We start from the raw sequence: 22,199 nt of genomic DNA, 5'->3' as shown, positions 1-22,199 counted from the left end.
TAAAAAATAAACAGAATAACTAAATAATTAAAATGTAAGTGAAAATAAAGATGTGTTTTTAAATATATCGTACGTATATTTAAAGAAATATTGAAAAAATAAATTAGAGCAACAAAAACGTATACAAAGTACAACAAAACACATATAATAATTAATTACTAATTAATAACAACAATAACCATAAAGGCAAAAACAATTACAACACAAAAAAACTACAAATGAGAATTGATTTAATTAAAAATAATACAAAGTATAAAACAAAAATCAAAAAAAGTTAATTTGACAGGCATCACGGTGGCACAGTAGGTAGCACAATTGCCTAACAGCAAAGAAGGTCGCTGGTTCGAGCCCCGGCTGGGTTGGCACACAGTCCAAAGACATGCGCTATAGAGGTGAACTGAATAAACTAAATTGGGCATAGTGTATGTGTGTAAAAGAGTGTGTATGGATGTTTCCCAGTGTTGGGTTGCAGCTGAAAGAGCATCCTCTGCGTAACACATATGCTGGATAAGTTGGCACTTCATTCTGCTGTGGCGACCCCTGATTAGTAAAGGGACTAAGCCGAAAAGAAAATGAATGAATGAATGTTAATGTGTCCTTGAGCAATGCAAGATACGACACACAAAAATAGTCATGTTGGCAATTTTTATTAGAAAATAATAAATATTTTTGTCAGAGCTAATCTACACCTTTCAGTAAAAATATGAAACATGTTTTCAGATTTAACGCATGAACTGTAAAAGCCAAAACAGCAACGTTCCTATTGAAAGAGGCTATGGTTTATACTTTATATTGAGCCATACAGAGAGAAAAAAACACTTGTAATATGAACTCACTAATATTTTTCATATTGCTCAAGCAAAAATCCAGTGGAAATAATAAAAAAAACTAGTATGATCACATGATGACAAAAATAATTCTTGTAATCATAAGGCACTTTCTCCACTTGCGGGTCAGAAGAGTGAATGAGGAAATGCTGACTGCTGATTATTGCAGTCTTTGATATTTCAGCCATCATCCAACATCAGGATCAGCGAATTGTCCTTTGACTGCTCAATGCTATAAAAAGAATATGGCATTTTTTAAATGAGCCAATAAAACACAAAGCATCCTAACATCACCCAATGGCTCGCCCAGTTTAGCTCCGACCACTTCTGAATAGTGTGACTGGCCATGTAGCCCTGTGTGTGAAAAAAAAATACTGTTATAAAGAATCCTAATAAAATTAAATATATTTTATTAGTAACTAAATACTAGATTATACTAGATTGAAATAAATTTCATGTGACAAAACATATGAAAATCCTCACCTCCTCATCATGCATTTCATCCATTTCGGAGTCAAATAATGATCCCAGGTAAGTCAAGTGGAATATTGACAGAGCACTGAAGAACAGGTTCACCACATAAACCCACACAGTCTATAAAAGGAAAAAAAGGCATCTCAATATAAAAATATAACTCCATATGAAATTCTAGCAAAAATTCAGGTAAAAAAACTCAAGTTGCAAGTTACAGCAACAGGACACCTTCTTGTTTTGGTGATGGCAGTCATTTGGGCAGCGTTTTGACAGTATACAAGCACTGAAAATAGCAGCCAAGCGCTTTCTCAGAACTGCAAGAGAAAACAAACACAGTATTTCAGTCTTGTTGGCAAGACCGCTAATGTGGCATCAATAACACATGCTACACTTTCTTGTCTGCTGATATTCATGTCGTCATGATGACTCCATGACATGCATCTAATTTAATAAATGATTGTAAGAAAGCATATTTTTATTATTGCTGGCAAGGATTCATTAATAAACTGAAATTGTTTACCGTGTTCAACATAAGTGATGAATCCTAAAGACAACAGTACAGCCCCCAGATGAAAGCTGAGACCCTGTTAAACAACAAATCATGACTGAAAATACATATTGTTCAAAACTTTGGGGTCAGTATTATTTTAAAGAAAATAACACTTTACTTATCAAGGATGCATCAAGTTTATAAAAAAAATACTGTAAAATACATTTATATTGTTACAAAAGAAACCCATTGCACCAAAAAGCTGTTACTATTAATTTAAAAAACCTAGAAAAAAATATGTATTGATTTTCATAGAAAACATTAAATATTCAATACTTATTTTATAATTCAATAAAAAATACCACAAATGTTAAAAAAAAGAAAATATACTAATATAATACAAGAATGATATCTGAAGAATTATATGAGACTGAATTTTTTTAATTGTAATATTTCAAAATATTATTGTTTTACTGCAAAAATCAAATAAATGCAGCCTTGGTGAACATAAGATATCATAAAAACCCTCCAAAAAAAACTAACAACACACCCTCATTAGCATCATTTCTATCGGGGCACTGTCTTAAATGAACCACCAGAGGTCTCCACTCAACTACAATCAACTGTTACATCAGTCACTGATATTTTTCTTATAAGTAGATTACTTAGGCCTGTAGCCAGGGGTGTTCGGGTGGTTCAAAAGACCAACCCCTCCTTGACAAATGTCCACAATTTGTCCCAAATATGAGCTATGCCATCATAAATAGTGAAAACAACCCATCTAAAAAGGCTTTAAGACCAAGCAGTATGTTGGCCGTCACATGGGTGTGACATCAGCTCATCAGTTTTGGCAAATGCAAGCAAGAATTTTTTTCCCAACACCCAGCTGTGCAAGAAAACATGCAATATGATGTATTTGAAGTCATCTTTTGCAACTGTATTATTGTTAAATAGAGAAAACATTTTACAAGCAACTTTTATTCTAAATCTGCGACTTTATTCTCGAAACAAAAAAAAATGACCGTATGTTTTAATTTGTTATTATTCAAAGGGCCAAATTCTGACTGAGGAAAGTTGAATGTACTGGCCAGTTTATTATTTGCCTAACAAATGAGAACAGACTACAGTTTTTAATTTAAAACTTTAACAAATTTCCTATTTTTTAAATATATTTTTTATATATGGTGTAATAAATTAGTATTTATTCATATTTCGTTATACAAAATCTTTAGGAAATATTTTGGTACATATTTTTTTTCCGCAGCATCCGCTCACACACCAGCCGACTGAAGGAAAGCTTCTTCCCACAGACCGTCAGGCTGATGAACGCTTAACACATCTCAAACAAACTCTTCCATACCCCTCACTGCATATCAAGATGTAGCATGCATTGCACTTTAACCAATCCTTACTTTAAACAATATTGCCTACAATCATTTTCCACCAACAGTCAGGCTGTGTGTACACCTATTCATTGTCTTCTATGTATTACTGTCAACATTGCCAATTGTATATTGTTTTGTGTCAAAGCTTTTTACTCTTCACAGTACACGTGCTGCTGACGATGTGACAATTAAAGTGATTTGATATTAAAAAGTGTGGTTATGGTGACCACCCGACAAGCTAATCCAGCTAAATCTAGTGCTTAAAACGCCACTAAATTAAATAGAAAATGAGGTGAATGACTGCAAAAAGGGCCACATTTTGAGAAAAAAAAAAGAACCACCTCTTTCATCAGGCTGGCTACGGGCCTGTTACTATCATGTTATGTGCGTTTAAAATACAGGGTATATACAGGAATCAGAGAGTAAAATTCAATACCTTTTAAGACCTTTTTTTAACACTCTTTTCCACCACATTGTCTGAACCGGTAACATTGGTGACATTTTAAATATATTCACTGAATACAGATTGTAAGAAACTAATCCTAAACTAAAACATTATACATATACTTTATAAAAATGTTAATCCAGAAGGTGTCGCCTATAGAACAGCAGAAATAATGGTGCTGCCTTCAATACTGCAGTAAACAAAGCAGGGTGACATCAAGTATAGCAGGATTTTATCAATTTCATAAACTACATAGCATCCCAAATTTCTAACTTTAGCAAACAACTATAATTATACAACTGTATAATCTAAAATGATGGAAAATGTAATACCTTATAACAGCATTGAAGACTTTAAGGGCCTTAAATTTCTCTAAATTGATTTATCAACTATTAATACTCTTTAAGACCCCGCGGACACCCTGTAAAATAATCATAATAAAAAAGGGAAGGCTTTTGATTATTTGTACTTGAGTTAGACCAAATTGGATCCATCACTACAATCACATGTCCTTTCTTCAAATCCAGATCTCAAAAAACCAAACACATTCACATTTACATTAGACTAGCAAAATACAGGTCACTCTTATTTAACAGGGACATTTTGATTTATGAAAACCTAAAATTACTAGACCTTGTAATCCTTACAAATCCCATTTTATATACTTGCATTTCTAAAGGTCAAACTGGAGCATCAATGACTATCTTAGCAACACACAATGCTTTACAACCAAACACGCGCAAGTACAATAGGTTACATAGATGACAATGAATAAGCTGGCAGCCGTGATTGAATTATCTGTGCACACCAGCTGTAGACAGCAGTTTATATCTGGGTCATGGCGTTCTGAGATAAGGAACAATCTTTATCCAAGCTGTTGTGTTAGAGGGAAATTATTTTCTTGGCTCAGGTGTTTTTGCACCTATAACCAAACTGAAATCTGCTGAAACAGATGGAACCTGAATATGTGCCAACAAACCAACACTGTGAAAAATCACACTTACATGTAACAACGCACTGGCTGTGTAGGTCACCAAGATGGCAGGAAAAGTTCCGAGCTTGAGTGCACTTTTAAAAACATCTGCAGAGAGTATACAGAGGACATTTTACATTAGTGAATGACATTTAGGCCCCGTTTACTTCACACAAAGAATGTTTTCATCAATTACGATCACAAATTTACAATGCTAAAGCCGAGTGTGAAACAAAATGTAGGCAATTTGGTTTGTTCACTGCCATATAAGCATATTTCAGGGCAAGTTCAATAAAGACAAAAACATATGACTTAATTACATCATAAAACAAATTTACAATGTAACAATTAGGAACTCATCATGCTTAAAATAAATAATGGAAAGCAATTTAAGTTAATTCATTCATTTATTTTATTTTCGGCTTAGTCCCTTAATCCGGGGTCGCCACAGCGCAATGAACCGCCAAATTATATATATAATTTAAGTAAATTATACATATAAAATGCATTTTGGCACACAAAAAATAAATATTTTTATCCAGTTCACAGTGAATATAGACATTATATTTTGGTGCATTTAAACTAAATAAATGGTTTTATTAAACAGTTATATTAATTAAAATAAGAGCTTAGTCACCATCATCATTATTCAATTCAATTCAATTCACCTTTATTTGTATAGCGCTTATACAATGTAGATTGTGTCAAAGCAGCTTCACATAAAAGGTCACAGTAAATAGGAACAGTGTAGTTCAGTTTGTAGTGTTTAAGTTCAGTTCAGTTTAGCTCAGTTCAGTGTGGTTTAATAATCACTACTGAGAGTCCAAATATTGAAGAGCAAATCCAACGATGCGCAGCTCTACAGATCCCGAAACATGCAAGCCAGTGGCGACAGCGGAGAGGGAAAAAAAACTTCACTAAAGGCGGAAGTGAAGAAAAAAAAAACCTTGAGAGAAACCAGGCTCAGTTGGGCACGACCATTTTAATTTCTCCGCTGGCCAAACGTTTGTGCAGAGCTGTAGATTATGAAGATAGATTGAAAATCAAATGAAACGTTGCATTTTGTTTTACAAATCATTCATTCATTCATTTTCTTTTTGGCTTAGTCCCTTTATTAATCAAGGGTAGCCACAGCAGAATGAACCACCAACTCATCCAGCATATGTTCCGAATGCCCGGAAGCAGATTCTCTTCCAGCTGCAACCCATCACTGGGAAACATCCACACACACACTACTGACAATTTAGCTTACCCAATTCACCTATACCACATGTCTTTGGACTTGTGGGAGCAATCGGAAGCCTACGCCAACACGGGGAGAACATGCAAGCTGACCCAGCGACCTTCTTGCTGTGAGGCGATCTTGTTAACCACTGCGCCACCATGACACTTACATATTTTCAACTAAATGTTGTCCCTAACATTAATTTAGGTGTACTATATTTTGGACCATGATATTAAGTTATTTTGTTAAATTAGCTGTAGTTTTGGCTTATTTTGACTAATCTAATTTATATATACACATACGTACATACATACATACATACACAGTTGTTAGCATATATAAGTGCACCCCTCACAAATCCGTCTTTTTAAATTCATATTTTTAATAGGAAGCTATACAATATTATATTTGTGCATATACATTAGATTAGTCACTACTGAAGCCAAATCTGGAGCTTATCTAACAAAATAACTTACGATAACGGTTAAAAAACTAGTACACCCAAATTGATATGTTATAGAAAAATATTAAATACAAATTTAAAAAATGAGGAAAAAAAACAAAATCAAGAGAAGCAAAAAATTCGAAAAATTGTTGAAATTTTGTAGGTTGTAATTTTTTTTGCAATATTTCGCAGAAATTTATGCAAAAAAATGAGTTTTATCTTTCAATTTCTAAATATGTTTGGTGACTAAAACATTATTTTAATAAATATATCTGTTTAATAAATCTGTTTGGTTTAAATGCACCAAAATACATTGCCTGTATTCACTGAGAAATGGATAAAAATATTCAATTTTAAAATGGGGTGTACTCAATTATGCTGAGCTTGTGTGTGTATATATATATTTAAATAGGATATACGTGCATGTGTGTGTATTTGTGATTAATTCACAAAATGCATTTTACTAGCAGGTGTAGTAGCCATATACACTAGCCACATACATGCATTGAGCCACTTAGACATTGGCAGATTCCAGGACGTGACGACTTCCACCATAGACCTGGGCAATTCCACATTCATAGGTTTGGCTACTGTAATATCCCTTTAAAAAAGAAAACACCTGACATTAGGTCTCAGTAAATCAGTTATACAAAGACAAATAAAGATAGAGTGAAAAAAGATGACTACATGCCATTTGAGGTGGTCTTTGTGTTCAGAGAATCCAGCTCCTGCCATCACAGTTGTTGTTTCACTCAAGTAACTGACAAAATAATTGCTAAAGTGGAAAGATACAGCATTTTCATAAGCGTGAAGCCACCTGAGCACAAAAGGATAATAGAGACAATATTAAACAGGCAATGAAACAAACATTCAAGGCAGCCAGTTCATTTCCTCTGGATATTGTAGCCTATGAGGCACTGAGGGAGGGAAAACCGGCTCACCTTCGAGGATGTCCGTCTCCATAAATGGGAATGAAGTAAGGAAAGAGATAAGGAGCAATACATGTGGAAATAACCAGGCAGATCTGACCACTCAGAAAGCTCTGAGAAATCTTTCCCAACCAGGCAAGGCTCTGCAGGAGACAGAGTTAGATATTTGCTGAATAAAAAAAGCTCTCTGCTGATGGAAACGTGCCTAGGACATATAAAGATTATCTTTTCTTCATCAAAGAAAACAATTATTTTTCAGATGAACATCTGACATAAAAACACATTCAATTTATTTAAAATGCCAATTTCTGCATATGAATAAAAACAATTTCTGAAAAAAGCTTTGAATGAATATGAACAGCGAAAGGCGCGAGATTAATACAGTGACTTGAGGTGACCCTGCATGCTTAGGTAAAGTTTTTTAAATAATCAACGATAGAATTATACAGTACCAAAACACTACATAGAAATAACTATTTTGAAATTAATACACAGTTTACACTTTGTATAATGTATGAAATACACTTTTTCTGTGACTGTGGAAAAAAAAACAACAACCTCATACTTATTAAAATAAAACTATTTATTATATGTTTAAAATGCAATATATTAGTTTTAAAATACTCCATGATTTATTTTTACTAAAAAAAAAAAAAAAAAAAAAAAAAATAGCAGTTTAAAATAGCAGGTTTGAAATATACTTGAGTTGGTAGCCGGATTGAAACACATCATTTACCCACATCACATAAATAGTTAACTATATGCGACAATATAATAACAATTTCATTTTTTTAATAATTGTATTTATTATGACACTGTAAATTTTCAATAGGTTAAATAAAAACAAAAGACTTGTAAAATCTCCTCATAAAATAGCCTATGTAATATATTAACATCATCAAGTTACTAAAATAATCAGCAAATGAAAAAATAAATGACAGAAAAGTTGATAAAAACAGAAAACATCTGTAAAAATGATCATTATAATTCTTTGCATAAAATTACTGGAGCAAAAGCAAAGGCGACATGATCCAACAAACTAACAGTAGACTATTTGTGCAAACACTGCTGTTTTGCTTTTAACCATTTTTTAAGAACGCTACTAAAAATATTTAGGTTACTTTCTAATTTTAAGCTAACAGGTAAATCGTTCCACAGTTTGGCTCCCTTTACAAAGAAGACAGATTGACCAAATGAGGTCATATATATATATATATATATATATATATATATATATATATTTAGAATTAACTCTAAAATAAGATAATAATAAAAGAATAAAGCAATTAAAGTAGTTACCATTTTACGGCCATTAATTGCATCTATGTAGCGGGCAAAACTGATCCATGGGCCAAAGATGACTGTTCCCGCAAAGAAGAGGTATCCCATGAATTCCAGCGGGGTGGGAAAGGAGGACACAGCGCCTCGATCCAGGTCAAAAGCTAGAGAGATGGCCTTCATGGCCACCACCATCTGGGACCCTGCACAGGAACACATCAGTCAGTACAGGACATGTAATGCACGGCCCATGAGTGTCATTGGAGGAAGCAGACATTAAAATATGCAGATTAAAAGCCTGTTCACATCAAGCACAATACATAAAAATATTTGAAATACATTTTAGAAATTCACCCTGCCTGTGTGGCTAGTAAATTGCATACAGAAGGCACATCCACCCCTGGCAGCAAAATGGAAATGTTTTCTTGCCCTTCTAACATTTACAGATGAAAAATGTACCGCTGAAATATAATTTATGCACTGAAGAATACAGCACAATATGCATTTAATGCTCAAGAAGTCTGTTAACAGCAGAGGGCAAAAAGCCATTGAAGGTCCAGTGAAATTAAAATAAAGCTTTTTAGATGTTAGTATCAGTATGTTAGTTAAGGATACCTATAGGCTAGTATGCTACAAAACAGTGACAAAATTCACGTGTAGAAGACATAAAACATCTGAAGCTGTACATTTTAGGGTTCTGCTATAATGTGGTTCTGTCCAGTTAAATGAACTGCACAAGATATTAAAAGCATCTATGGTGTTTCTTTTTTTCTATAAAACCAAACTGAAAATCAGTTATATGACAGTGGTCACCAAACTTGTTCCTGGAGGGCCGGTGTCCTGCAGATTTTAGCTCCAACCCTAATCAAACACACCTGAACAAGCTAAACAACATCTTACTAGGTATACTTGAAACACCCAGGCAGGTGTGTTGATGCAAGTTGGAGCTAAACCCTGGGGGGACACCGGCCCTCCAGGATCGAGATTGGTGACCCCTGCTATATGACATCATTAGCATGGCGACACAGGGCATGGTTAAAATTCATTATTTCTCTGGATTATGAACCATCTTTGAAACATTTTGTAGAAGTCAATTACATAAATCAGCACAATACATAACATTGTGTGATTCTTGTATATTGTAACGAAAAAAATCTTACATTTTGTGCTTTAACATCAAGTATGACTACTGTTTAGTACATACTAGATTACACACTTTACTCGAAGCAGCTCATTCTATGTCCTCTGCTATTTTTCACTTATAACATCAATTGTATATCAATATAAAGAGTATCACCACATTTCATCTAATTTATAAAATAGATAAAGTCAAGCTGTATATACAGTTGATAAAAGTGTGTATATGTATATATATATATATATATATATATATATATATATATATATATATATATATATATATATATATATATATATATATATATATATATATATATATATATATATATATATATATATATATATATATATATATATATATATAAGCTCTATATAAGCTGATAGAGTGTACAAATTCAACATACTGCCCACTGTGCATAGCCCAAAGCTGTGGTGTGGAATCTGCTATTCTTTTAAAATTAGATTTGTAAATCTTTAAGAATTTTTCTTGGTCTGAAAATCCCTTAAAAACCAATCGATAATAACAGACAAACCTCTCATCTTATGCCAGGTCGCTGCATCTATCATATGTAGTTCCCTACAATGTAAATGAACAAAATATGTATTAAATATGAACAAACAACAATATAGTTGTAAAATGATGACTGGAAGTAGACGGCGGACCCCATCAGCATGTAAATGAGGATGACGAGGGAGAGGAAAACCCCTCGGCTGCTGGAGTTGATGCTGAGGAGTAGAATGAGGTAGCAGAGAAGGCTCAGGATGATCACCCACATCGTGTGCATCTCGAAAAACACGTAGAGCACATACAGACCGCCTGCCAGCGAGCTCAGATGCTTCACATGACACGAGACACCTGTCAAAGAGACACACGAGCATTAGCCTGATGCTTCCAGACCCAACAGATGGACCATTCCACAACATGAGCTGCAGATAACAAGATCAACAGGGAAAGTGTTCAACATAAAACACATGACAAATAGCATTAGCTATACAAGAAGCATTTGGGTCATGCATGAATTAGATGGTTTGTTTCTAGTGAAGACTAAGGGAAACTCTGTTGTGCTTTTATCCCCAACAGGGTGGATTACTGGAATGGAACCAGAAGCAGACAATCGTAGCATATCAGAGCAAGCCTTTAGGTGTTTAAACATTAGTTTCTAATTAAAATGAGAAGACACTGGAAAGTATTATTACTTGTTTACAAATCAGTAAATGGCCTAGGAACTCAATATATTAAAGAACCAATAAACTAAACAGACCATTTAGATCAAGTCAATTAGAAGAACCACTTTTACTTCAAAAAAAGTAATGAATTACATCATTAAAATTGTGTATAAGTTATTTTTCGAAAAGTAATTTAATTACTCTACATACTGCATGAAATCCTTATAAATCTCAACACATTGACAATAAAAAATAAAAATTAAATTTGAGTCATACACGGCCTTTTATCAATCAATCAATCAATCAATCAATCTATCTATCTATCTATCTATCTATCTATCTATCTATCTATCTATCTATCTATCTATCTATCTATCTATCTATCTATCTATCTATCTATCTATCTATCTATCTATCTATCTATCTATCTATCTATCTATCTATCTATCTATCTATCTTTGTTAAATGTAATGACACCATATTTCTTACATACATCATATAGTCATCAACTTCTGATTCAATTCATTCAAACATGTCGAACGAGTCAAACATGCACTTGTCGGATAAATGTAACCTTTAGTTGGAAATTTTCATTTTTAAACAAAAATATATAAAGAAATCGACGTAAAAATGATCCATTCATGCATCTTTCTCTTTTTAAAACTGTTTTAATATAGTTATAATATACATTAACTATCTATAGATAATGATTATATGAAAATTATATCAGAATCCACAACAATACTCAATAACTTCTTGTTTGTAAATAGCATCTTCAGCAATGTTAAATGATCACATATTTTAAAAGCAGAATTGATTCCGATTGCATTCATGTATTCAGTTCTTAGTACTCATCTGTGAAATGTGACTTTACTTTGTATAATTATCTATGAAGTTGTACCAGGGCTGTCCGATATGCCCCAAAAATTGTATCTCTGAATTTCTATTTTTACTAATCTGCAATATTTCATAATTTAAATAATTAAAAAATTTGTTTCACTTTTTAAAATAAATCCTGCCCAACGTTGTACAATTAAACAATGTTCACATTAATGGCTTTAACATAAATAAATATAGTGAATGTAACCATGTAGGCAATGTCACAAATTATGTGAATAAAAATGACATTCCTCCATTTCTAAAAAAAATAAATAAATAAAAAATGCTTTTAAAATTTTAAGGGCACCTATTTTACCCCTTTTTTCCAAGATGTGAAAAAAGCCTTTGGTGTCTCCAGAATGTGCCTATTAAGTTATGGGTTAAAACTGATTATTTATTATCGCCTCCAGAATCTGCCCATTTTGGTGTCTGAGTATACTGTAGCTGTTTGTGTACCCTGTGGCTTTAAATGAAAACGAGCTGCTTCTCCACCCACTGTTCCCACGTGCGTGTCTGCTCCTCATCATGCCTTATGTTAGATAAACAGCACAGTGACAGAGACAGACTCAGATGAAGCTGAAATACAGCTAATTAGTCAAAAATACTAATAGTATTATAATGCTAAAGTTTATTTCATGTATTTGTGGTGGAGTTTATTTAAGCTTTTCTGAAATGATTAGTCTCACACAAATATCATTTGCAGTACACAAACACGCTTAAACCTATAAATATGTTCTGTGGACATGTGTATACATGTTATTATAGAAACATGGCGCCTGTCAATCAATTTGGTGGGCGGGGAAAACCGAACTCCTACGTCACGTTGTGGTGGACCGCAAAATAACTGGAATTTGGGTCCTGTTTAACGTCAAGAAATAAAAAAAGAGACTTGTTTGGATTCTATCACTCCAATATGACTGTGGACACATTATACCTACACACAGTTCTGTGAAAACAGCTTACAAAAGTTGATTTTCATCATAGGTGCCCTTTAACGTTAAATTCACTGTTTTAAACTCTCACTTAACAACAGTCACTTGAAATAGTGTATTTTCCAACTATTCTAACACATTTTTAATTAGTTTTAAATCCTTTTTACTTATTTATTTCTTTTACGTCTTTTTTGATTATTGTATAATTCTTTTCAAATCGCTTTTTTATGCAAAGCACTCAGAATTAGCATTGTGAATGAAATGCTCGATATAAATAAACATGTCCTGTCTGTATCAGTCCAGCAGGTGTTTGAGGGCAGGGGTTGTGGATGATGGACTCACCTAGTCTACAGATGACCCGACACAGCAGGCAGACCAGCAGAAGCTGCCAGACCTGCTCAAGACCCTGCAGGGCAGTGGGCAACACACAGCCCTCCACTAAAGCGTGCAGGAACTCCATACGCCCATAGGAATCCATAGTGACGTCTCTGGAATGCTGTTTCACACAGCTGGGGTCTAGGGAAAGAAGTATTATATGATTCTTTAGTTATTGGGTTATTTTATCACAGGCTCAACAATAAGAATGGCCTGAGGCTGATCTGGGACAGTTTTAGGCCTGTTGCTAGAAATGTCACTGGAGCTAATCCGCCATTGCAGATAAATCATACATTTGTTGGTCTTGTACATATATTTGCAGGGATTACAATAGCTTTTTAGAGATGCACAGACCTTTTTTGATGAAAATGAGCCGATTTAAATATTTTAACAATGTAATGCTATCAAGATTTTATATGAGTAATACTCTGCACCACTGCCATCATTTTCTAATGAAAATGTACATGTATGTGCATGTAATATACAAAACCAGTCTTATGTTTTATGGATCTTATGTTCTAACAAAAATCCATGAAGATTTTAAAAATATTTGTATTTTTTGTAAATTTCCTACAGTAAATATATAAAAATTCTAAATAAATATCAATTAATTTAGACCAGAGGTGCCCAAACCTTTTATTATAAGGGGCCGTAAACCAAACTCGACTGAGGGCCAAAGTTAAATAAACCAAACCGTATAACATTAAACTTGCCATGTGTAATTTCCTAATGTATCAATTTCCTAACAATCAACTTGTTATATTAAAAGTATAAACAATCCCATTAATAAGACAATGGAACTCAATATTGAATACACTAGTTGAACTGCTCCTGCCTTTGCCTTGATTTGCTCATATGTCTTGTGCATAGTCCTCCATCTGTAATGTAACAGAATTTACACTTTAAAAGTCTGATTCATTTACAACATTTAAATTACTATTAATTTTAGTTGGCTTTTTGTAGCTCCTTAATTAAACAAAAAAAAAATCAAAAGGTTACGTTAAATTAGAAATGGCTAACTTTGTCAAAGGCCAACCAAACTCCAACCAACTACTCATCATTCTCTTTCTCTCTTTTCAGATGGGATGGTGGGCCAAACCAAATTAACGTGGGCCAACTTTGCGCACCTCTTATTTAGATGGTGACTGTCTCAGTAACTAGAATTATTTTAACTCTAAGATTTGAGAATTTCAAATAGCTGTATCTCTATCAAATATCATCCTTTCCTAACACACATACACAACACAACACAGTTATTTATACAGTACTCAGCATAACTGAGTACACCACCATCTCAGTGAATATAGACAATGTATTTTGGTGCATTTAAACAAAACAGATTTATTAAACCGATATATTTATTAAAATTATATTTTAGTCAACAAACATATTTAGAAATGGAAAGAAAATACAATTAAATTCAAGCAAAATATTGCAAATAAAAATGTAAAAAATAAATTACAACCTACAAAATTTCAACTAATATTCCTAAAATTTCAAGTTACAACCTAAAAATTTTCCATTTTTTTTTTAGCTTCTCTTGATTTTTCCTCTTTTTAAAAAATTTATATTTAAATATTTTTCTATAACATAAATTTCGGTGTGCTAGTTTTTGGACCGTTATCGTAAGTTATTTTGTTTGATAAGCTCCAGATTTGGCTTCAGTACTGACTAATCTAATGTATATGCACAGATATAATATTGTATAGCTTCATATAAAAAAATATTAATTTAAATAATAATTAAATCATTAATTTTTGTTTTAATTTGCCTCAATATCTTAGTAATTTCTATAACATTAATTATCTTACATAGTACATATTTTTTCCCAGAAAATGTGTTTGTGAATACATATCTGCCATGGAATTAATTATGTCCACTTAAATATCCAGTATTTATTATTATTATAGCCTTGTTTGTTTTACATTATTTTATGTATCATTTAGCAAACAAGCTAATGAAAATGATAAACCAAAATATGTAATAAATAATAATAATATAATCTAAACAACTGGCCCAAAGAGGAAAGCCTTAAAATCCTTATTGGTCCAGGATTCAGACAGGATTCTGGAAGGATCATTTCATGTTCTGAATGATAACTGTGCCAATCTGTGCTCATGTAAACAGTTTAACAGCCCTTCACATTTAAACAGAGATTATATAATGCATCTGCATGAGCAGGATGAGGCAAGCTTTCGATGATTTCGCACGTTGATCCGTTCATTCTATCGTATAGGAATGTGGTTTTTGTTTGAGCTCCCGCCTCTTACATAGATATGCAGCCATTTGTAAAACAAAATGATAATTTAATAACATTCACCAACTTAAAGCTCACTTTAAAGTGTTTCTGCAGCGTCTCGAAAGCAAACCAGATAACTGTTAGTTAGATTCTGAAGGAAGATTCGTTGCTGCTCTTCCACATGATTCTTACCGATCTCAAGCAGCAGCACAAGCTCACACCCGGAAGTAGGATGAGGATTTATTTCCAGTAAATCGTGTCGTCCAGCTCATCCAGGTGTTCTTTCCATCCCGTTAGCGAGATCATAAACATCTGCAACACTGTGTGGATAAACGCAACCGCTGTCGTGTAAAAATAAACATACCGGAGTTCAACCAAACTTGATTCCAGCGCGCGCGCTCCCCGTTCACTTCCTGCGCAGAGCCGGTGGAGGAGTTGGAGAGCCTACAACAGATTTATGGAAATGCACTGACAATACATGCAAGGATTTCTGATTTCCTTTTTATTTATTTATCCACCATAAACCCATTCAAAAGTCAATTTTAGGATTTCACATTCAAATTTCCCATATACTCTCTTGTCTAACCCGTTCTTGCTTATGATATCAAATCACTCAAGATTAGATTAAAAAAAAAAAACAATTCTAGTGAAATTGGATTGCTCGTTGCTTATTGTAGAAAGACGGTTTATCATGAGTTCTAAAACAATCTGTAAAGTTTCATATAAAAAAGTTAAGTATGCAAAGACATTTTATTTCGTTGTATTCACAAATGCCAGGCTTTTGAGTGCTATATAATTTAATTTGGTGATTTTTTTATTTAACATAGCCTAATAGCCTATTTGCCACCAATGCATGAGCAATAACATGAGCGCACACATACAGGCCCGCATTCGCAGTACGAAAACACAAGGCCTGTGTGTATAATTATAAGGTTACCCACATAGCAAAATTTCTCTGGCCCAGACCTGGCCAACACAATCAGCTTTTGCTTGGCCCACATGCCGCAGTGAATTACGGTACATGATTGGACCAATTCTGGCTTCCATACAAGGCCCAAACATGGACCATATCTGGCCCAAATTAACAACCCATAACTGGGCCTGAAATGGGCCAGATATGTTGGCGTGTCATGACTGCAATGAATTTGATAAACCCATGAAGCATTTCGCTTTATGGCCATGCTTTTCCTTGAAGCGACCCGATTGGTAGAATTTTTGTCTTTACTCAAAACTAATTTAAATGTATTTTAAATGTAGGTCAAAATAGGCTAAACTTACATGGCCCACATATACATTTGTAACATCTAGGCCAAATACTACATTTGATCTGGCCCAAGTCTTATGTGACGTCCTTAAGACATGCCATCTCTGCCAAACCCAGACCATGTTTGGCACCACATGCTGTATGCCAGTGCCGGACAAATGCCTGCTGTGCCAGCTTTATGCCAAATCTGGGTCAGAATTCTTTGCTACCTGGGTAACTGTATTATTAATTACATTAACATCAATTAATTAATTTCAATAAATACAACACAGTTCCTATAGCATATTTTTGCTATAAGTAAAACATAGATTATTTGGTGCAAGTATAAAAATTTTAGTACATAGCGTTATATACACTCACCGGCCACTTTATTAGGTACACCTCACTAGTAACGGGTTGACCCCCTTTTGCTTTCAGAACTGCCTTAATCCTTCGTGGCATAGATTCAACAGGGTACTGGAAATATTCCTCAGAGATTTTGGTCTATATTGACATGATAGCATCATGCAGTTGCTGCAGATTTGTCGGCTGCACATCCATGATGCGAATCTCCCATTCCACCACATCCCAAAGGTGCTCTATTGGATTGAAGTCTGGTGACTGTGGAGGCCATTTAAGTACAGTGAACTCATGGTCATGTTCATGAAATCAGTCTGAGACGATTTACACTTAATGACATGCACATTATGCTGCTGGAAGTAGCCATCAGAAGATGCGTACGCTGTGATCAAAAGTGATGGACATCGTCAGCAACAATACTCAGGTAGGCTGTGGTGTTGACATGATGCTCAATTGTTACTAATGGGCCCAAAGTGTGCCAAAAAAAATCCCCCACACCATTACACCAGCAGCAGCCTGACCCGTTGATACAAGGCAGGATGGATCCATGCTTTCATATTGTTGACCCCAAATTCTGACCCTACCATCCAAATTTCACAGCAGAAATCGAGACTCATCAGACCAGGCAACGTTTTTCCAGTCTTCTATTGTCCAATTTTGGTGAGCCTGTGCGAATTGTAGCCTCAGTTTTCTGTTCTTAGCTGACAGAAGTGGCACCCGGTGTGGTCTTCTGCTGCTACATCTGCATCTAGGTTCGACATGTTGTGTGTTCAGAGATGCTCTTCTGCAAACTTCGGTTGTAACGAGTGGTTACTTGAGTTACTGTTGCCTTTCTATCATCTCAAACTAGTCTGGCCATTCTCCTCTGGCATCAACAAGGCATTTGTGCCAACAGAACTGCCGCTCACTGGATATTTTCTCTTTTTTGGACCATTCTCTGTAAACCCTAGAGATGGTTGTGCGTGTAAATTCCAGTAGATCAGTAGTTTCTGTTATTAAACAACATTCAGTCAGGTTACGCCCTATGTAACTCTTGCTAACGAGCATTCGATTCGATGAATTAATTACACCCACGCTATTAAATTGATTTTTTTAATGATTTGTCATGGTGTTTTGACGTGACAGGAAGAAAAATGCCTCTCACCGAGCTACAAGTGAGGCACAGGAGGAACACTGACACTTGTTTCCATGGTAATTCCTCTTATGACACTGGACAAAGCTCAGTCTAAATTTAGTTCCATATGCAAGACTGCTGTTCCTGGGAAACCTTTTGTAATTGCAAATGTCACAGCATCCACCGTCAGCTGAAAGCAATGTTGGAAATGCTAAATTTAAATGATTTTTAAGAATCTTTAAATGTAAGTCGCGAATATTTAATTAAATAATTTCGTTAATGAAGTCACGTGTGCATATAATCGAGGGAAATTGGATGGTGATTACGGCAGAATGCACAAGAACAGTGCAAAGAAAATGTGTGTGCATTTCCCAGCATCTCAGTAAAAATCCTCCATGAAGACTAAGCAATCAGCAACGTGATCTACTTATTATCCCCCATAATTTATTTATTACTTTGTCAAATTAAAAATAGGAGGAAAGCAGTTAAAAACAATACTTATTTTTTATTGCACAGTATTATGACGCAATTAGACCAATTATGCCCCCCATTTGACAAAGTGTAGTTTTAACATCTGTGCGCTGGATGTCGCTGTTGTTCACGTAGCAAGAAAGCCTATAGTCATTTATTTTCTAATCTAAGGCATGTTGTAGATCCTAATGTTCATTTAATTAACTTTATAATTCAATCAAAATGTCACAACTCTAAACTTGGTGTCAGCCATGTTCAAAGCACCATCATAAAGGGACTTCTTTTATATAGGGAGTTGCAAAATGCTCTTGCATTTACAAAGACGCATTTTTTTAGAATGAAAGCATGTTTGACGTCTTATGTTTGATATGTGGTTTAAAACAGAAAATATTAATGACTGTAATTTTCTCTAAAACTTTCTCAAAAAGGCAAGCTGGCTACCTCCAAAGTCCCATCACAAAAAAATCATTCCTTTGCTCCCTCATTTAAAATACATTATTCGATGACTGGTTTGAAAAAGGAATTCATAATTTTATAGACATATTTATTGATCAAATATTTCATTCATTTGAGAAGCTACAAAGTAAACACAATTTCCCTCGGTCCAATTTTTTTAATATTTGCATGTGCGAAACTTTGTTAAACAAAACAACCCACTTTACCCTAATTCCCCGAATCAGTCATTAATGGAAATGATAACTTTATGTGACCCTAATAAAAAGGGAGGTATTAAATATATGGAATGCTCTTCCAGTTAACAAACACAGCAACTTTAGAATACCTAAAATCCTCCTGGGAGCAGATTTAGGTGTTGAAATCACCGATGAGCAATGGGAGATAGCCCTTGAACAGATCCACAGATCGTCGGTATGCGCAAGGCATGGCCTCATACAATTTAAAATAATACATAGTTTACATTGTCCAAACAAAAACTTAGTAAGATATTTTGTAATCGGTGTGGGCTAGAACCATATCTTTTGGAGATGCCCAAAACTGTCATCTTACTGGGAAAATATTTTTCTAACATACTCAAAAGCCGATAGATCCAGATCCCCGCATAGCAGTTCTATATATTACTGATTTCAAGATCAGTAATTATTATTACTGATTTCAAGCTAAAAACAGTACTGAACAAAATATAGTTCCATTTGTCTGTCTACTAGCAAGAAGGTTAATATTATTAAACTGGAAACAGAAAGCTGCTCCTACATATATACATCTAATGAGGGATGTAATGAAACATTTGGAACTGGAGAAAATCAGATTCTCCCTAAAAAAGAAAAGAAATTCTATAAAATCTGGCAACCTTTCATGGATTATTTTAGAAACATAAATTCTGCAAGAAATAGTTAAATTGAAGAGGATTAGACTAATTTAGATTAAAACAGAAGATTATTTATTTATTTAATATTGTGTTTATTTTATCCCCCCCCCCCCCTTTTTTTTTGTCATTTTTTTTATTGTATTGATCTATCATCACTATACTTATGTATGGATTGTTTGTATATTGCATGTTTTATTGTCAGTTGTGGTGTGAATGTTTGTTGGACCAAAATCGTAAGTTGTTGTGTTTGAATGTCTAAAAAACAATAAAGTTAAAAAAAAAAAGGTTTCTCAAAAAAGAAAAATGTAGAACAGAATGCTTTTTGTTTAGGCATTAGTATATAAAAGTGTACTTTACGGTGCCTTTAAGTAAGCAAAATGGATCCTCTGGGCACAAACATGTATCTTACCACATTGATATCTCTTGTACTTTTATTTCTAAGAGTGTGAAGTAAAAACATTCATGGAATCTGAGCAGAAGTAAAACTACCCACGAGGTTATGCAGAAAATTCCACCAATCAGAGAGTAGCAGCAAGCTGTAGGCACATTCAAATCCATAAAGAATATATGGCACACTGAAAGATATCTTTAGCTTCGCCCACTCCTAATAACAGCAACGGACATAAATGAATCTCCATAAGACTTAAAAACAAGTAAGTATTGGTGTACAAATTAAGTTATGGCATTTTCAATGTTTCATGGGATCCTAATTAAAACTCTTCCATATACAGCCTTCTTTGTCATTTCAGAGTTTTCTATACTGCTTTGCTTCAATTTAAAGATTTTTTAAAAGCGGATGGTAAAATGAATGTTAATGTGGTACTGAAAATGTGGGCACAGTTTCAGTGTTTATAGTATTCAGTACAGCTTGTGTTCAATGTAACTGTTAAAACAAACTCATGTTTCATGGGGAAATCTCTGCAATTCTTCCATTGTGCAGTATATTCTTGGAAGTGTTTGTATGCTTGTCTCTTTTATTTCTTTTCATTACTTGCTTTATTTTATAATTGAATGCATTTTAAAGTTACCTAATGGAGTAATTAGATGGAGTAATGGCGGATTCACTATTTACATGGCAGACTTTGTAAGCAGAAAAACTGAACGCTTCACTATTGAGGAAACAGATCTGTTCATGCACGAGGATAAAGAGATATGCAATGACTATCCATTATGACATGTAGACATTTTTTTTAAATTTATGTAGACATAATAATTTAGTTTTTTAACATTTAAAGATGTTTGTATCATACTGCACATCCTTGTGTGTGCAATAAGCAACCTTAACACACCTTATTTTTTTTAGACCAGCATGCCCATGATGCAAATGCATTTGGTATTTAAACTACATAGCTACATGAAAATGATACCTGCACCAGGCTGAAACTAGCAAAAGTCACTTGCATCATGAGTAGCACCGCATTGATGTATGAAATATAGCTGTACTCGTGTGATTGAAAGGTTGCCCTGCCCTCATGCCATCAGTAAAGACAGCATATTCTCATTCTGAAAACGTAGCCTACATTTCTGGAGATCGTGAATTATGTAACCAGAGTACGTATGGCTGCATTTCGTCTTTAAAACAAACGCTACGGGGCAGTATGATGGCTTACCTTCTTATGGATGGCTTTCCCACCGTTTACCAGTTTGTCTGTTCACCATGTTCGTCGGCAGACTTGAGATGCAAAAAGGAGTTGACCATGACGATGGGGTTTGAGTCCGGCAAAGAACGGTTTAAAAAAGCAGGCAAAATAAAAACAGAATCCCCAAAAAATAATATAAACAAGTAAATAACAGGGTAAAAATGTGGTAAAATCTGAAAACGTGGTAAAAATCAGACAAGGGATTTTCTTTTTCTGGATTGCTTTTGAAAACAGTCGGTGGGGTTTAGGGAAGGAGGAGGGTGGGTCAGTTGATCGGTCAGTCATTCAGTCAGTCGACAGTGGCCTCTGGTGGATTTACGTGATGGAACTTGCCAGAGAAATTTGAGATCTGAAAAAGCGTACACAGCGACCTCTGGTGGATTTGTGAAAACAAAAACTGCAAAAAATGTAGCTCCTGGGACGTAATTGATGCTCTCCAGAAATGTATATAGCGGTACGTTTTCAGAATGAGCCTGGGTTGAGAGAAGAGGTAGACAATTTTTAAAAATTATATAAACTAATAAATTATTAATACCACAAAACTCACTATAAGTGCCTAAAGTTTCATCTTCTCCTATAATCTGTTATACCTAGCTATACGTTACAATATCGAAGAAAAAAAATCTGCTGCTACTTCCATTTTATTGAGCCATTATAATTTCCACCTTCCTATAGACCAACTCTTTCCTTGCAGCTCTGCTGATCGATACACCTGGGGATTTGTTCATTCCCAGCAACCAAACCTATGCAGGCCTCCTTCATTCCCTTCCCCCACAGTGACCCATATGAGACAGGTACAGGCCTTGATGAATTAGACCCTGAATCGCAGCTCCACCCTGAACCT

The 22,199-nt window shown here is 34.4% G+C and overlaps 1 protein-coding gene across 1 annotated transcript; it reads right to left on the bottom strand.

Annotated features, from left to right (window-relative positions):
- Positions 1-631: 631 nt before the first annotated feature.
- Positions 632-15,612, bottom strand: porcnl (porcupine O-acyltransferase like). Its single transcript, XM_056464389.1, has 13 exons — positions 15,396-15,612; positions 12,932-13,105; positions 10,275-10,467; positions 10,145-10,188; positions 8,493-8,674; positions 7,206-7,336; positions 6,956-7,081; positions 6,765-6,865; positions 4,626-4,702; positions 1,822-1,885; positions 1,530-1,615; positions 1,311-1,421; positions 632-1,181 (listed from the first exon to the last, which is right to left on the bottom strand). Exons 2-13 carry the CDS (start codon positions 13,065-13,067, stop codon positions 1,083-1,085), a joined length of 1,350 nt encoding a protein of 449 aa, XP_056320364.1. The 5' UTR covers positions 13,068-13,105; positions 15,396-15,612; the 3' UTR covers positions 632-1,082.
- Positions 15,613-22,199: the final 6,587 nt, after the last annotated feature.

This window comes from Danio aesculapii, chromosome 8 (assembly GCF_903798145.1).
Source record: "Danio aesculapii chromosome 8, fDanAes4.1, whole genome shotgun sequence".
Taxonomy (NCBI): Eukaryota; Metazoa; Chordata; class Actinopteri; order Cypriniformes; family Danionidae; genus Danio; species Danio aesculapii.
This window is presented reverse-complemented; position numbering and strand designations above follow the sequence as displayed.

What these genes read in the sequence shown, in the direction of transcription:
- porcnl (XM_056464389.1), bottom strand. Translation starts at nt 13,067, where the DNA reads ATGGATTCCTATGGGCGTATGGAGTTCCTGCACGCTTTAGTGGAGGGC. An exon ending in CAATTAATGGCCGTAAAATG is followed by an intron (nt 7,337 to 8,492) that starts GTAACTACTTTA and finishes TGTCTCCTGCAG; the next exon opens with AGCCTTGCCTGGTTGGGAAA. An exon ending in GTCTAAGTGGCTCAATGCAT is followed by an intron (nt 4,703 to 6,764) that starts GTATGTGGCTAG and finishes TACTCTCTGCAG; the next exon opens with ATGTTTTTAAAAGTGCACTC.